The sequence below is a fragment of the Thermobia domestica genome, chromosome 11, assembly GCF_964235325.1.
Source record: "Thermobia domestica chromosome 11, izTheDome1.hap1.1, whole genome shotgun sequence".
Taxonomy (NCBI): domain Eukaryota; kingdom Metazoa; phylum Arthropoda; class Insecta; order Zygentoma; family Lepismatidae; genus Thermobia; species Thermobia domestica.
The window spans coordinates 226623420-226642670 of NC_137464.1; the positions used below are offsets into that span (position 1 = coordinate 226623420).

At 34.1% G+C, this 19251-nt stretch overlaps 1 protein-coding gene across 2 annotated transcripts in view; it reads right to left on the minus strand.

Moving 5' to 3' along the window:
* LOC145664779 (insulin-degrading enzyme-like) overlaps positions 1 to 19251 on the minus strand; it is a 155791-nt gene that overhangs the window by 67744 nt on the left and 68796 nt on the right. For both annotated transcript variants that reach the window (XM_081731735.1, XM_081731736.1), the window contains exons 14-15: positions 18754 to 18864; positions 2091 to 2211 (exon numbers count right to left, since the gene is read on the minus strand). In XM_081731735.1, coding sequence (XP_081587861.1) covers positions 2091 to 2211; positions 18754 to 18864 — 232 coding nt within the window. The remainder of the gene's footprint in view (positions 1 to 2090; positions 2212 to 18753; positions 18865 to 19251) is intronic.

Sequence of the window (19251 nt, forward strand, 5' to 3'; positions counted from 1 at the left end):
TACATTGTGGCTTTTATCAAATGTGGGAAGAGAATAGTTACCAAGTACCTCTTTGGAAAGAATATAGAAGCGAAGAAAATTTTCCTTGAATTGACACAGGCAATGGTCAATGACTGTCCTTCATATAGCACAGTGAAATCATAGGAAGCAGAGTTCAGGATGAGGAGGAGGACCGCTGAAAATAAGGAGAGGTGTGGAACATCCAAAACAGTGGCAACCCTGTAAACTGTGTATCGTGTGCACGACATGATCCTCGCAGACAGGCGAATTGGACTGTCACGTATTGCAGAGATCTAGTGATCAGTGTGGAGCATGTACGTATGTTAAGTTACATCGTGCATGAAGAACTGGGTATAAAAAATTGATGGCAAAGTGAGTGGCCAAACTCTTCGCAGCTAATCAGAAGCGGACACATCGGGACTGTGCATAGATTCTGTTACGCTATTTTTCAGTGATTATCTCGAACTTGTTGGTGTTGATGAAAAGCCATTTTATATATATATATATGTTTCTGAGACCAATCCTCAGTCTATGCAGCGCGCGGTAGTGGGTCAACAAGGCTGAAGAAATGTCGTAGAGAAAAATTAGTAGGAACAGTTTTTTTTAAGTAATACTGAGGAATAAAGATTTTTTTTTCAGGAGCAATATTTTTTTTAAGGAAGTAATACCGAGCGAATGTCTGGAGAAATGCACTACATAGAATACTGAACAATATGTAAGCCTAGTGGACAAATTTCACACTGTATTTAATGCAAAGAGGTGAGGAAAATTGTCTAAAACCGTCGCCTTCTTGCACGATAATACAACTTACAACAAACCAGTCATTGTAATGCACAAACTGTATGCATGCACATATCGACTATCCCTATTCTCCAGATCTGCTGCTCAAGACTATTATCTTTTCCCGAACTTTAAGATGCATCTGAAAGTGTCTAGCTGTCATTTAGAAACACAAATGACGTCATAGTAGATGTAGATGCATGGTTTGCAGCACAGATAAGAAGTTTTATTATCATGGAATAGAATTGCTGCAGCATCGATGTACGAAGTGTGTCAGGCTGAAAGGGAAATATGTTGAATAAAGTGCCATCACTGTGTACCTGGCGTCATGTTTTTACTGCGAGGACGGAAACTTATCTAACCCTTCTCATATAATTATATTCTCTTCCGTGAAATTCGTAGGAATTTGAGATTTTAATTGGATTAATATTTTTAAGCTACGATATTCAGTATGTACTTCCTGTTATTATACTTTAGAACAGTCTTTCTTGTGAAAATGACTTAAAGTAGCACTACTTACGTACATGCGCGCCGACTACGTGGGTGCTCCGGCGATTCAGCACCCACACAAATAATCTTGTGGGTGCGGCGCACCCACAAGGCTTTTAGTTTGATAAACACAAAATAAAATAAATATTTCTCACTTGCCATTATCAAAAAATAATAAGCAATTTAAATAATAAGATGGAAATTAAAATTTCTAACCACTAAAACATAATTGTTTGTTACAAATGTGTTTGTGCAAAAGCAACCAAGCAACACACTTAAGTTAGTTACTTTGTAGTTTATGTTCACAACGAAATCCTTTCAAGTTCTTTTTGCAATACCATTAAAATTATTTGCATTTATGAAGATTTTTTTCATTGTAATTTCTATGAATGTGGTATTTGCTTTTAGAAACGTGTTGATAAATATCACTGCCTCTTGCAATCACTGTGAATCATATAAGCTCTTCAAAAGTATACAGTTAATGTTATGATTACATATATTGAGAATATTCATTACAGTAACTTATCCTTAACCTTGGACACTGTTTTGCAATTGTTTCTCTTGCGCTTAAGTCAGCCGTATTACCAACTGAGCTAGGGCAGCTCCAACTTATCCTTATATTACCGGTATATTTGACCTTATCATACTACAGCCTTTTATGACAGTGTTCATAAAAGATTTGAACTAAAAAGAAATAAATCTAAAACAATATTGAGATCCGTGAAAACATATAACACGGTCCTGCATTGATATGCACCCACATAAATTTTGGAAAGTCGGCGCCATCACTTACGTACAAGTGTTTCTTATGATGAACGTACCCTTTATCACTTGCAACTCTTCAGAATAAACCCATACATGATGTTCCAAGGCATTATTTATATAATAGTTAGCATGCACAATTGGAAGTTCTGCTTTGAAATTTTCTAAGTTTCTCGTACGCTGAAATAACACAATATGGAAACATTATAACAACGCATAATTTGTTAACCTTATTGGGAAAAATAAACGAACTAATAAAGAAATAAATTCATACGTACCTAGGTATAAGGAAATAAATTAAATTTCCCACTGATATTCACACACAAACATTTTTTTAAAAAATACGAGGGAGGATCGAAACAAAGGTTACAAGGCCGATATTTCTGGAGTTTCGTTTGTTATACACGAATGAGGAGTGTACGGTAATTGTAATAGTGTTCGCAATTATGCAGAGTTTCAGCCAGCTGCCCTATGGCGCTATTTGTAGGCAAACACAAATGACGACTCGTTTGGAAAACTGTTCTCGCGAAAAAGTCCGCTCAGTTATTCGATTTCTGTGGACGAAATATGTAACCGAGGTTAAAATTCACTGACAGCTGGTAGAGGTTTATGGAGAGATTGTAATGTCTTGTCAACATTTCGCAGAATGATATCGAAAGTTTGCGGCTGGTAGAGAAAGCATCACCGATGAGGACCGCAGTGGCTGATCCCGCACGGCATCAACAGATTTGAACAAAGCTCGTGTGGAAGAGCTATAAATATACTACATGGACTTGATCCCTAGTCTTCCATTGCAAGCGCTGCTATCGGCTAAAGGAATTCCACTCGCTTTCTTTCGATTAGCAACAGCTGAATCCTTATTGGCCCAACGCGTGGGTGTGAGCTTTAGTTCGCATTTTTGCCACGGCTCAAGACATTTTGGCAGCACAATAGTTCAGGACAACAGGAAGATCACGTTACAGCGTCTGATGGCAGAACTGTGAATGTCGTTCGGAAGCACATAGGAGGCCATCGCTTCGCTTCAGACGAGGAGGCGAAACACTTCGTGGCAACACGGCTGAACACGCAAGGACAGTATTTTTAACAGGATGGAATCTTTAAACTCATTCCACGATGCGACAAGTGCCTCAACCGATATGGAGCTCGTATCTGTTGGCTGTGTAAAATAATAATTGCACGTCTCACTACATGCTTTGTAACCTTACTTTCTGATTAACCCTCGTATTACAGAATAAAGTGTATATAGCATCCCTCGTATTATAGCAAACGACATATATATATATATATATATATATATATATATATATATATATATATATTTCATTATGTTAGAAAGCTACTCCTTCTACCTTTGGAACTATGTATATCTTAATTTTTTTTTAAATAAAATATAACCAAAACAAATTTATTATTACGGAACTGTGTTACAGTTTTCGGCAATATTTCATTCCCTTCATCATACACGTCAAGTTGATGATATTGTTTGTATTATATATCGATTTTTTTGAAAAAAAAAAAACAAATTTCCACGAATAGATGTGATCTTTATGCGAATGATGTAAACATTATATCTTATTATCAGGTATTTCTGTGCGCAAGTTGGAACGTAATACTATTGATGTTAATGTCACTTTGGGAAATTAATTGTATAAACATCCATTAATTTTAACTCCTAAATAAATAAATAAAATACAAGTAAATACATAAGTTTTCACATATTCTGGATAAAGCTTCTTTAGAGACTACGATACAAAAAAAGTATCCAAAATATGAAGTATTCTGTTATAAAATTCTTACACTTGATCATCAGTGATCAATGATCAACAGTGGAAAAAAATCTATAAACTTATTTAAGCATGCTTTGGCTTAATTTTTACGCATTATCTTTAGTTTTATTATAATAAGATATGATTTATAAACATTTTCTTGTAAGTAAAATTTCACAATCGTAGTGCTTACTGGTGAGATTCTCTCCCTATTATGAGATAATTAAAGTATCCCAATAAAAGTCAATAACTTGAATCACAAACTATCATTTTAAACAAGAAACTAAGCAGTATTCTCTGCTTAGACTTTCACATGGTAATGGACATGGTAACGAAGTTTGAACTCATCTCACCTTAAGAAAAACCGTGACGCTACAAGCGATTGTGTTGCATGTGATATCCCTGCCATTCAGCAATGGCCCTGCAGCGGAGTGTCCATTGCAGGAGGCTATGTTGAAGAACGCTTTGGTCCAAACGATTCCACTCGTCCTGACAAGCTTTCCAATTGTGAGGGGACGTCTGCTTCCCAAGGCCCGTTACTACAACGGAAATTCACAAAAAGCATGAGAGAGACATCGGGGGATTTAACACGGGTGTCTGTTTACGTATTGCAAGAATGCCCATTTCACGTGCCATCCGATCCATGTATGCCTGCATGGACTTATGACTAGATGCCTTGTCCTGGTGGGACAACACGAGATGTGTCGCAGCCATAGAGAAGAAATATTATGTCTATAGAGTGGCTCCAGAATGTGCTTCTGATAATAGACAGCATTGATTTTAGCCTTTTTGTTCACTCTGCGTAATAGAAGTTTGCCGTTATAGCAGTAACCAACAACAACAGTAGAAAACTTTCAGCAGATTCACGTATCTGGTCAGATTGACCTCTGGAATCACGTGGACGATAGTAGATGTTCCTTTTTGTCACATCCCGACAGATACACCCATGCTTCATCCAGTGACACTACATACTTCCAGCGGTCACTAGCCAGATGGCATTCCTAGAGCTTTCGGCTGTTGGTCTTCCTCTCCTGAACATGGGAAGCACGCAGCTTATCAACTTGAGCCTTGTGCTTCCGTATGAGTTGTAAATCTTGGCCCATGATTCGATTTACAGTTGCGGGGGAACATTGCACTGCATGTATAATCGATCTTGTGTTACCGAGTTTTCACGTCGCACCAGAGAGCTCACTTTCTGCACAACAGAGGGGGGGGGGGGGGGACGCTTAGGCTTCCAATAGTTCGAGGTCCACTTTGACTGGTTCCAGCAACAGGTATGGTGCACGCTTTTCGGTGATTCAACATTGCTTTCATGCCCTTCTTTGACACATAGAAGACTTTCCTCTTGCACTTTAATTATCTGGCTATAACTATAACTAATGTCGAAAAGGGCTCAGATGTGCCCCTCCCAGAAGACTGGGATTTTCTGTGCCATGTAACCACTCACGCATTCACGATGGCGATCCTCATCTTCGCAAGTCAACGCACAATACTTTCGTATTACCAGCTCTGGTTGCTTTCTGCTGTGAACACATGCTGCTTTCTGGTGTTCGAAATCGTTACCATGAACATGAATCGACCTTCTGTACTTTGAAATTTAAAGACTAAATAATTGTGCAACAGGCTAGGAAATTTTGGTAACAACTGAAAAATTTAGTTAACAACTGACAGCAGTAAGAGAAAGAGGTTTGATTGGATATGGCCTGCTGACAAGCATGTTTCGTATTATTTAAAATCACCATACATAAAAATTCAAAGATCAAAGAAAGTTTAGTGAGAAACTGGTCACAAAATAAGTCCAATATGGATGTACTAATGATTTTGATTTACTCAGATTGTTTCATGCACCGAAAGACAGGGATCTGAAAACTTAGATAAAAGATACGACATGACAAGTGATCAACGCTCTTAAAATGCTCCTAACAAGTGCCACCTTCAAGTGACCCCACATAAAAAAAAGAAAGAAAGAATCCATTGGTATCAATACCGAGGAGTTCTGCGGTCATTCCATGGATCAACGATGCCCACTGAAATGATTGGGGAACACAACATCCATCCAATTGTGTACGCATGTGCCATAATGTCTGTAGAGGGAGAAGTATTGTCTTGTTAAAATAAGGTAGGAAATTTTAACAATCGTTGATGAAAATTATGTATAATATTTTCCTCAATGTTCTATTAAATTCTATTTTCGACTTTTAAAAATTCATTTTACAGCTGTTGGAAAGCATTTCTTCTTTCCATGTTTTTGAACTAAAATAATTAACTAGCAATAATTGAAAAGAAGGTAAATGATCAGAATATTTAATCTTACAATATTAATTATCTTGTCATGAAAATAGTGAACACAATTATATTATGACAGTTGTTCCCACTTTCAACAGGATGCTAATATCTCTAAGCTTTGTTATACTTTAAAGCGAGGACTCTCAACCTGGGGATCGCGTAGGGAAGTGATATGGATAAATGTAATTAGAATCTAGTAGTAGAAAAATATGTTAAAAGATTATTTTGAATTTCTTATTCTCATAGACATATTTTTATTTTCATACTTGTTGTCATATGTAAGACTTACACATACAACTGTAAGATAAGCAGTAATAATCGAAAAGCTTATTACAAACTGGAAATTACTTCTGGGGTCTTTTGTCATTAAAATTCATGAAAGGGGGAGGGGGTGATGTGAAATAGGTTGTGCAAAACCTGCTCTAAGGTATAAATAATTAAATTTCTTTATTCCAATTTCAATAATTGTTGCAAAATCAGACTTAGAACTTCATTAGTATATTATTTCAAATAATAAGGTCTCATGAAAAAAATCATAATACACTCTGCACACAAAACGCATTCAAACAGCACTGTAGCTAATTAACATACTCTTAATCTTTTTGGGGAGAGGGAAAGATGGATATTAATCAAGATAATCACGGTAATATCTGTTTCCGAATTTTAGCCGGCAGAATCTGCAATTTGGAAAAGGACAGCATGCAAACACATCTTCTTTAAATTCCTTCGTGGAGCCGGTAGTTGGCGACAAATACTTCAAGAATATAAAATAATATTGGTTGTATCAATTCCATGGCAGAACTCCGTCCTCACATTTTAAAGCAGCCAATCAATACTAGTCGTTTGCTCAAGAAATAGATTTCATACACACTTTCCTGAATTTTCGTGAGTGTCGAGGTATTGTGCTAGCACGTCGTTGTATCTGACCTTGTCATCTTCCAAAGAAGGCACTGTATTGGTGATGATCTATTTGATGCGTCTGTGACAAGAGTCGTACTGTTCTGTAGCCATCGCGAGCTGCTTTGCTTGCAAAAGACATGTGAGCGTATAATTTATTGGAAAAAGCATCTTCTGTGAAACATGATGGGCGATAATCTAAACTCTGCTAGACACAGAAGGCTGTTAAAACTGACTGTCACCGCAAGAAAGATGACAACTATCACATAAGTGGCCACATAACTCAATTTAAACCTAAAAAATCCCGTTTCCAGGAGGACAGTGAGACAAGTATTCCTTAGGGCTGCTATTGCTTAGACTATTGTAATGCCAGTAAATGTCAAAAAAGAGACTACAGTGGTACTACAAGAATTGGACTACCGAGCAATTTGAAAGATGTCAAATACTCAGATAAATCTACAGTATATTTACTTTACTCCCACTGAAGAACGGGCATACGTCAATCAAACGCTTACAATCCAGATTGTCTGCTTCCAACTGTCTAGTATGAGGCAGTTCTGTCATGGTGTGGATGAATATCCTTTCATTCTACAACTACCACTGTTAGTGGATTATACAGTGATTAGCTAGGAATGTGAATCCAATTTGGAGGACAATGTTTATTCAGTGGCGTGTAGTTTCTACAGATGAAGTTATTTATAAGGAACGATCGTATACGAAGTAACATATCTTCAAGAGGTGCCTTCATTACCCGATTTAAACATAATATAGCAATTGTGGTCTGTTTTGGAAAAATGATGTCCTCTGTCCTGTTCTCAAGCACCATCAATTCTCAAGAAATTGGAACAAATTTTCCGTGACGAAAGGTACAGCATCCTACTGAACATGAACTAGGTTCTGGATACAATAGCAATCTTCTTAAACTAGATATTCACATTTGTGTTCACTCCATTCATATATTTAAACACTAACCTCGGCTCGCTGAGACTTCGTCCCCATACCCCCACGTTTGCTCAGCCCACGTCCTCGCATCTCATATTTCAGTTTTTTATTCTGTTCTTCGCATGGCAAAAATACGTTTATTGCATTATTCTTTGCGAAAGATGTAAATTCTTTTCCCCCTTAGCATACGCATTTCAATTAAAGTGAAATGATAAAATTTCGTGTCAGCCCAAGTGTTAAAACTGTTCAAAAACTCATTTCAAGTGATTAATCCAAGGAGTTTATATATAAAGTTTCATATCCCTAAAATGTCTTTAATCTTAAGGGATTTCAAGATATTATCATCGTATTAAAATAATTGCAACCCCCCACCGTTTTCTCGCCTTTTTCTTCCCTTCTAAGAAAAACTTCAGAAAACGCTGAAACAGGTTTTCAATTGATTTAAATTAAGAGACTGAATACTAATTTTCATATCTCTAACGTTAAGGGACTTCGAGATATGGACATCCTATTACAGCAATTATAACTCTCAACTCTTTTTCTTCCTGCCTTTTTTCGTCCCTTCTAGGGAAATAAAAAAAAACGCTGAAAGAAGTTTTCATTTATTTTAAATGAAAATCTAAACTCAAGAAATTTCGAGATATGGGCATTTTATTTTAACAACTGTACACCTACTGTTTTTATTCTTGCCTTTTTTCTTCTTTTCTAGGCCAAATATCAAAAAACGCTTACACATGTGTCTAGTTATTTTAAATGAGAAGTTCATATATCAAATGTCATGTCTCTAATCTTCAGAGATATGGATATTTTAAGATAATAATTTCCACCTTTTTTCTTCCCCTTCCCCGTCGAATTTCCAAAAAATCTTTCCTTAGTGGTACCTTAAATCACAAATCTTATACTTTGCCAAAATTTCAAATTTCAAGGTTTAGTGGTTTGGCCTGGGTGTTGATCAGTCACTCACTTCTTTACGACTTGATAAATAGAGATTATGAAACATACTATAATTTATACAAAAGAAAACATGTTTCCTTAAATGTGAAATTTATTCTGTTTGTCTGCGACCAAGGTGAAACAGACTTAATAATCAAACATGAATATGCAACATATAAATTTTGTCTATTCAAAAATGTATGAAATGACACATTTGAAAGACTTAGGCTTTAGATTAATCATTCATTTAGAGTAAACGAAAAGAAATTTGTTCATCCAGTACCAAGTAAGAAAGAAAATTCCTAGAGGCTTTGAGTGGCTTTTCTATTTATAGTTGGTGTTTGAATGTCGGATTACCCAATTGTACCTCATTTCCATTGGGAAGCACATGGCTATAAAAACATTCGTTTTTGAAGGGACAGCTTCGTTTCATCTTGAAGTACATACACTTCTTCTTTTTGGCTTTAGCTTTGAATTCGTTGATGATTTTTGTCTTGTCTTGTGCAGTTTCTGGCCATACACGAGTTGGCACAACGTACTTAGATACCGTTCGACACAGAGGGCAGGATTTTTTCTCCAGATAAGCAAATTGAGGTTTTATGCCTTTGCGCCAGTTTGTGATGCACGGCATACAAAAGCAGTGAGTACAATCAAGCAACATTCCGAACTGTCGTTCCTTTTTGTTTGCCTTGTCCAAAACAACTTCTTCACATATTGCACAAACTTTAGTCGCTGAATGATCATTCTCCATTTTGTTTCCTTTTTTTTTAACTTAGATGAAAAGAATATATGTAAGGTCTGGATTTGATGTATTGCCAGTTATCTGTAGGAATGTAGCCTTGGTAACAAATTCTTTTATTGATCTAAACAATTATTATTCATTATTATTTCTAAAATAACAATATAAAATAACAATAACGATGAACTACATTCCATGTTCAGTTTATTATCAAACTGAGTTTACAGATTGATCTCCCCACCCATATTTTATGATACTTATCGAAGGGACAACCTATATTGTTAGTGCCATGAGAATATCAGATGATATGAACCGAATTATCTTTAAACGTAATTTAAATATATAAAAAAATACAAATCTAATTTGTTAACAGCACTATACAACATTCCAGTGTAATTATCTATTCGACTAAAAATTATATTAGCCTTCAATAAAGGATAACTCAACAAGAAACGTATTTAAGTAATAACATTTTAACAATATTATATTATTTTTTAAAAAATGGAAAAAGAGGAAGAAAGAATAATTAAAAGAAAATAAAACAGAAGACAAAAATAAAAATACAAAATCTTTCGGTGAAGAAAAATAAACATATGTATTAGATCTCAAATCATTTCATAAGAAAATAATTTTTGAAGTAGATTGCTAAACTAATTTTTGAGCAAAAACATAAATAATCCACAAATTTCGACGACATCTTAATAGTTATTTTGGAAAATGTTCAGTTCATATAGAGGAACCTGAGAAACGTTTAATGTGCATCTCAATATATCGCCGGGTCGTGGTGCCTCAGTGGTAGAGCGTTCACCTCTGGTGCATTGGGTCCCGGGTTCAGACCCTGATCCCGCCAAATGAACTTTGTGGTGGACAAACACGGTATGCATGGGTTTTCTCGGGGTTTTCCCGTTTCCTCCCACTTTATTTAATCCATCATTGCATTCACTTGTCATCATCGTCGTCGTCTTCTTTAGACTACTTGGCATAAACGTGGGACGCCAAACTGAAAGATTTCATTTCAATATATCGCCATATAGAGTGGAAAAACAAAAATTGTCAACAGATAGAAATGAACTTGTTGAAAAGCAATTAACTATACAATGTAATTGGAATCGGAGCATAAAATGGATTACAATGATATTAACTCTCCACATCATACTGCCATTAAGGTTGGCAGTATAGCATTAACAAACAACCAACACCAGTAATGATCTAAAATTGTTTTTTGAATGTTAAATGCCTAAAAGATAAATCATTAATTATATCAGATTTTGCTTCTGATATAAATATTTTCTGTGTGAGTGAACATTGGAGTACAGACATTGAACTCCAATACAACATCGTAGACGATTTTGTTCTGGCAAATAGCTATAGTAGAAGTAAATACACATGCGGTGGTGGTGCCATCTATATAAATAGTCACACTAAATTCCGCCAGCTTGACATAACTTCTCTTAACACTGAACTTGTATTTGAAGGGTAAGGGAAAAAAAACAAGGAATGTCCATGTATGTGCTTTTCGGATGTTTTGTCCTATCTGTTAGCGACTCTTGGTACTATTTGACTGTATATGTTATGCATGCCTAGATGTAGAAATGTCCATGTAAAAAGGGGCGAAAGATTTAATAACTCTATTCTCTTTACGCGGTTTTCAATATTAAAACGCCGTTTTCTCAAAAATGCAGTTTTGTGACATTTCTTCTTTTTTCCCCTTACCCTTCATTTGAAACAACTGCAATTTTTCTAGGTCAGTACAAGTTAATAATTTTATCCATTTATAGACCACCTGATGGTGATCCAAATATTTTTGTAGAAAAACTGGAGCAGTTATTGACATTTCAAAAAAAAAAAAAAAAAAAATTATAAGGTGTTGTAGGAGGTAATGTAAATAAACGTTTTGTTGTTACTACCAAACAACTAGCTGTATATTGGTTACTAAATCTATTTAGACAATATGCATCTTCAGATGGTAAATAATAAACCACCCAGTGGCACAACATGCTTAGATAACATATTCACAAACACAAAACAGAGTATGTAACCAGCAATGTAAGTAAATTTCTTTTTTCAGATTACAATGCCGTATTAGCTAAACTAATGAATACAAATATGAGACACTGTAAATTTAATTATACTACCTCCAAACTAATTACAACTAAACCCATTACTAAAAGTAACTTACATAACTTTATTTAAGCACTATCGTATATGAATTGGGATTCGTTCCGTAAGTATGATAATTTAAATGCCAATGATACGCTTGATCTCTTTCTAACTAGGTTTAAAAAAGAAAAATTAAATATATGTTCCAAACAGGATGGTCAGATGTAATTCAACAAAGAATATCCAGTTAAATAATAGGATTTGGAATACTCCCGAACTTTCTGCTATGAAAGCTAAAATAATGTAGTATTATAATATACATAAGCGTGTAATACAGGATTTCTCAATCGCTGTGTCGCGACAGATTGGTGTGTCGCGAGTACATGTCAGGTGTGTCGCTAGATTTTTAATGTCTTCTATGATCTACCACAAAGAAATTATCTTTAGACGAAAATAAAAAAATATCGACTTGGTTTCACACTTCCAAATTTAAAGCTGAAAAGTTTACTTTTAACGCTTTTTATTTTTCTTCGGAAAGAAACACTGGACATGAGAGTATGTCTGTCAAGAGTTCGTCCACGCATAGATATGCTTTGCAAAAATCGCCAGGGACTCATTAGTTTTAAGTTTGATTTCTTATATTTCTGATCGAAATATTTCTTTCTCATATTCCTGCTTAAGAGCTATAAGTTTCATTTATGTTAATATGTTTCTATTCAAGAGTCTTACGTACTTTGCTTGTGAAATTTGTATCTCATAGTCGTTCCATAATTAGAAAAAAAATATTGTATGTATTTTTATATGTTTGCTTTTTGCATCTAGGAAAAAATCACAAGCAGGGGTAACGTGAAAGTTTGAAACGTACTTCGGTGTGCCCCAAAGTAAAGAAGGTTGAGAAACGCTCGACTAGGGAATTGAAGGATAGGTATATGACTGAAAGGAATAAATACAAAACTACCATATGTACATAAATGTAACGAAAGCAAAACATGATGAAAATTGTATCGAATCTTCTTCAAATAAATGCAAAACTGCGTGGAAAATAATTAACGAAGTAAGAAAAATGATAATTCGCTTCGTAATAATGCTGTTACTCTCTCATCTCATACTCTAAATACTTAATTTGTTACTTCTGTAGAGAAGATCAAAAGAAGAAATTCGAACACTAATGTTAATATGTTATAGTATATTAGTCAGCATAGTCCTTTCAGTGCGACTTTCCTTACAAAGCAAGTTAGGCCTGATGATGTCATAGAAGTAATTAAGAAATTAAAACATCATACAGTAACGCTATATTTGACACATCTAATAGCTTAATTAAGGCTATCATATATCATATTGCGAAACTTCTTTTATTATGCTTTAATAAGTGTTTTCTTCAAGGAATCTTTCCTACAGCATTTAAAATAGCTAAAGTTATTCCTGTACACAGAAAGAGTGATTGTTTGAGTCCGTCAAACTATCGACCAATATCTCTTATCCCATTTTTCCAAAATTATATAAATCATTGCAAAAAATCAAGTACATGAATATTCGACTCAGAAAAATATACTTCTGAAGCTCAACACGGATTTAGATCTGGCGAATCCACTATTGATACACTTGAGTCTCTAATAAATAAAGTATATGAAGTTTCTGAAAAGAAGGATTTTCCTTTAGCGACTTTCTTCGATTTAAGTAAAGCACTTGACTATGTAGATCATTATATTTTCTGCAATAAATTAATGTATTATGATTTAAATAACAATAGTTTGAACTTCATAAAATTATATTTAGAAGAGTGTAAATAGATAGTTAGTATTAACAACAAACATTCAAATATTTTGGAAATAAAATATGGAGTACCGCAAGGTTCCGTTTTGGACCCTCTAATGATAAACAATTTACCTCTTAACAGCAATATTAAATCAATTCTATATGCAGATGATACTACGCTATTAAATACGAATACAAGCTTTGAAAATATCTATGCAGAAGCTGAAAGTGCATTAATAGAAGCTGCAATATAGTTTAAAACAAATAGTTTTGTATTAAATCAAGACAATACAAAAGGAGTAGCATTTAGCTTTAACCATTTTAATGATAAGGAAAAATATAAAAGTACTGAGGTTAAATTTCTTGGTATATATTTAAACAGCCAACTGATATGAGAGAAATATATATGTACAAAATTCTCACGAGTGCTCTGCCTATTAAGAAGTCAAACTAATACATTTCCTCATGGATATATGAGATAGTCATATTTTGCATTTTTTCATAGTACGATTCGGTATGGGATTTTGTTTTGGGGTAATAGTAGTCAGGTTCATGATGTTCTAGTGTTGCAAAATAAATAAATAAAATAAAAAATAAAATAAATAAATAAATACATAAATAAATAGGATTATTGATGGAGCATCTGACAAAGAACACTGCAAACCATTGTTTATTAAACTTAAGATAATGACAGTAGTGAATTTGTATATTTATCAAGAGCTACTTTACACAAAGCAAAATCTTACAAATATGAACAAAATCTTACAAATATGAAACTGAGGGAGGAGATACGTACATATAATACTAGATGGTGTAAGAAAATTTATTTACCTTTTAGTAGATTAACCAAAGAAAGAAACAATTATTTCATTGTAGGACCGAAGTCGTTTAATAAGCTAACAACATCCATGCAGCATTTGCCATTAAAAACATTTAAAAACAAGTTGTGTAATTGGTTAATTTAGACTTTCTTTATACCATTGGAGAGTTCGTTGAATGTACAGAAATTGTGTTATAATTTTTATCATCTTATTTTCTTATTATTATTGCTTCATTCGATTAAATTATTTTATATTTCTTAGCTTATATTTATATTATTTGTTTTTTCTTCATATTAAATTTATCACTTATTTTATTATTTTATTGTTTGCTATATTTCATACTATTTATTCGTTATTTGATTCTCTATGGACATATCTAATCATATATTCAAATTCCAAGTAGCAGTTATACAGGGTGTCCATTCACATTCAATTCTGAAATTCTCTGATATTTCCCGGTTTTCCCTGGCAAGCAATTTCAAACGCAAAGGCATTTTTATACCTAAGTATACAATATTAAATTAAATGATTAAAATATGAAATGTTAATACAAGGATTGTAATTACATGTATAATGATAAACTATTCTAAGCTGGAAATATTAAACTATTTTTTATTCATGTACCTTTACCTTTATATCAATTGAACACTGTTTTGAACATGTCATAAATATGAATGAAATAGGTACGTACTTTGTTTCACGTTTCTAACTGATGTTCCTTAACACAATCTTTAACATGGTTATAGGTTTTGAAGCTTTCTTCCTTTCTCTTGTGTAAAGTATCAATTAGTATTGCGAGTAACTATATTCTGTTAAAAGCTACTTAAAGTCAACACAACTTTTAAACAATGAACAACTATTACAGTCCTCTTCTTTCCAGTTGAAAACATATTTAAATTTCTTCTACATACAAAAGTATAATTACATAGTTAATAAGTTACAAATATCTATAGAGTTACCACCTACCTCACTGTCACAATTTTTATCTCAATTGCAGCAAGGAACTGTCGTGCCTCCTCCATAATTTTCCTTTTCTTCTCTTGAAAGTTCTTCAGCTGTAGGGATATTGTTCCCTTTACTGCTTTTGCCTGACTTTTTTTCTTTCACCTTCTCGGTGTACACAACAGGAGCATTGGCCGCAGCATGAATCATATCCTTTGTTACTATAACCTTGTCAATGCCTCCCATCACAGTAACATCATACACTTGTCTCTGTGCTATGAGAGATTCTTCTTGCATGTTTTCAACTAGTATCTCTTTATTAACTGAGAACCCACGTTCTAGAGGTGCATTCCCATGAAATAAAATGAGCACTATTTTGAGAAATTATCCCCAACTCTCTGTGGTAAATGGGACTCCAGGAAGAACACTGCGAAGCGAGAAGTAATCTAACCTCTCACTTTTTGGAACAAAATTCAGAAGCATGTCACTGAATGCTTCTTTCTTTATTACAGACAGAATTAAATTCTCGCAGTATTTTATTGGCTTCTTTCCCTGAGATCCATTTATTTTCCACGAACACATTCAATGCAAGAGTCATTCGATTGCTTCCTTTGTCAGGTAGTTTAGCTATTTCTGGCTCAAAGTAAGAAATTCCCTTTGTAAGCTTATAAGTCAGAGCTGACTTTGACAACGATTTTCTGCACAAACTAATCATTGTCTTGCGACACTGTAATCTGAATTCAAGCATATCTCTTTCGTTTAGTTGGCCTGTAACTCGAAGAGCTGCTCTCGTAGCAAAACCTAAGTCAATATTTCTGGCTGATAGCAGATTTTCTGGCTTTTACAAATCAATATTTGTGAGATTCTGGGATTTCTGAAGGACCTCTTGTTTCCCAACTCTTGTTATCACTTTTTTCACAGTTGCAAAAATGGACTCATATAATATTGACGCTAATGGAAGATCTGATTGAAAGCTTTGTAAAAATATTTCTACATTAGTTGCTAAGAAGAGCCGAAATGATAACTTCGCTTTCAGAAATTTATCGTCAATAGTTGTAAAAACAATGGCAAAGCTTTTACAACTAGGAAGTCTTTGGTCCTATTTTTACTCTTTCAACGTATTTCTGCACATGTGGGATTATTGCAATTGCCCTGGAATCACGCACGAATCACGCCAGGAGAAACCTCGGCGTCCTCAACTGCACACTTATTTTGGAGGCAAAAGCACCGTGCGTCGTGAGAAAGAGGATAGGAACCCGTTGACCGAGCGTCGTGGGTATTAAGATAGGTATCTCTCGGTGACCAAGCGTCGTGAGAGGGGTTTTAGGTGTTGTGATCAATCCGTGAAGATTGATGTTGGTTGAGGTTTGCAGGTCCTTTTTATTCTGTCTTGTCAGCTTCCATCGTGGGTACTCGTCCTTCCGACTGTTGGCGATGGTGATCGACTCCTCTTCGGGACCGTCGTCTGTTTGTTTTTATTTATTACCAACACATGTAGTTCACACGTGGTTATTGCCTGGTACGGCAACGTGGGGATCCTTACAATATACAATGAACAAATAAATAACTAATAAAGAAAATTAAAAAAAAAACAGTTTTTATGTACTATTAAAATCGAATTTGCTCCTTTGATAATGCTTCAGGTACTTTCTTGAATTCCTATTATTAATAGAATGGTAGGGTTGTTATACAGGAATGTATTGAGAAATGAAGAAAAGTCGAAAATAATTTTTTTTTAATGAAAAATTGAAGCCTGTATCTTAGGAATTTCAAGAAATGTTTCTGATGGAATAGCAGTAATCCACGAATTTCTATCTATCCTTTTCAGATGACAAACAGACTTGTACTAAAGTGATGTACACTCTATATGGTGACATAAGGTTCCAATGGCGGCTCTTGTAGAAAACGAGCTAAGGATAGAAAAACTTACTTAATGCGTAAGTTGTTGTATACAAAAATTAGAAAATTAGATAAGTGATTATCTCTTAGCTTCTAGCGATATTTTATTTTACCAATATGATTTCCCTTAAGAACTGCCACTGATTAGGTCAGAAACAATAATTTTTGACCTGTCTCACAATTTAATTTCTAAAGAAATGAGCATGGTAAGAGCATTGAAACTTGAATAAACATTAAGAAGATCGAGTTGAAGTAAGAATAAATCATACTTTGTAGCAGGTCCAATAATATGACAAAACCATACACTTGTCACCTCATACCATGATACGTTCTATATACTATTAGATACCATTATATAGTTCTCTGCTTCCTCGTTATTTTTTTAAAAAAATATTAAAAACAATGTTTTTTTTTAAGTTTCTGTAATACTGTATTACTCAAGAGAAGAAAAAATGATAGAAGAAAATGAACTTCCCGATCTACTTTGTGTTCTATGCTTTTCAATTGATTGAATTTTATCACGATATGAAAGGTTTTGAAATTTTACATCAATTTTATTTTAAATGATAAGACTGAATTAACAGTTTATAAAAAATCAGTAAAATTATCAATTAAGTTAAACCGCTTTATCACATTTAAAACACCAAACAATTTAGTGCACTACTCAGAACAAGGTTAACTACAGATTTACCTACAATTTCTGCTAGCTTCCTTTAAGTGATTCATATTTCTGTATCTGTACATGGCATTTAAACATATATTTCTATATCTGTAAATGTCATTTAAACGTATACTTCTTTATCTGTAAATGACATTTAAACATATACTTCTGTATCTGTAAATGTCATTTAAACATATACAGTAGAGCGTCGATTATCCGAAGTAATTGGGGGACATGGGTGTTCGGAAAACTGGTTTGTTCGGATAATCGAACTGTACTGTACTGTACTGTACTGTACTGTACTGCACTGTACTGGACTGTACTTCTACAGCCAGTGCCAAACCGACAGAAGTATGCTGATTGTTGAAACACAGTGACTGGCGGCTTGGCCGGTCAGCAGCGCCTTATGAAGGCCCCATTAGAAGCAATGTTCCGCCAGCGGTGGCTCAGTGCGGCGACTACTGTGGGAAACTTGGTTTGGGAGTGAAGGGGATGATGGACGGTAGGGTGAGAGAGTAACAGGTGCGAGCGAGTACACAGTTCGGTTAAGCGGTCGTTCGGTTGACCGACGTTCGGATAATCGACGCTCTACTGTACTTCTGTATCTGTAAATGACATTTAAACATTTACTTCTATATCTGTAAATGACATTTAAACATATACTTCTGTATCTGTAAATGACATTTAAACATAAACTTCTGTATCTGTAAATGACATTTAAACATATAATTCTCTGTCTGTAAATGACATTTAAACATATACTTCTGTGTCTGTAAATGACATTTAAACATATTCTTCTGTATCTGTAAATTATATTTAAACATATACTTCTGTGTCTGTAAATGACATTTAAACATACGTTTCTTTATCTATAGATAGGGTTTAAACATATGTGCGAAACAAAATAAGTATATCGGTACCAAATATTTCCTTACAAACTTACGAGTTAAAAAATGGTTTATTTAAAAGAAATTAACTTACTTCTTCCTTGTATAAATCAAATCGTTCAGGATCAATCTTAAGATTTGTAATTCTTTCCATTATTGTATCCAACAAAAAGTGAAGTTTACTGCTAAATCCAGACAAATACACCTGAAAAGAATATTTATGTAAAATGATATAGTATACTCTACAAGAGTAATTGCTAAATGTGCGCTCTTTCATGACCAAGAAACTAATGTTATGCTTTCTTTACGCGTGGTCCTAGATTTTTTATTTCCAGTAAAAGTATTTGTCTTGGATAAAAACCCGAGTAGTTGCTTAGATCTCATCTTAAGATAATATGTTCCGTTTCAAATAGCCTCGTTGCTAAAAGTTACATTAAGTTTTAATCTCTCATTCAAATACGTAAGTGACAAATACATCAGAACTATTATTATTATTATTAATAATAATAATAATAAAAAGGTTCTACTGAAAGCATATAAATTATAGGAAAAAATATTTTAACTCTTTATATGCATTTACGCAAAAATAGGA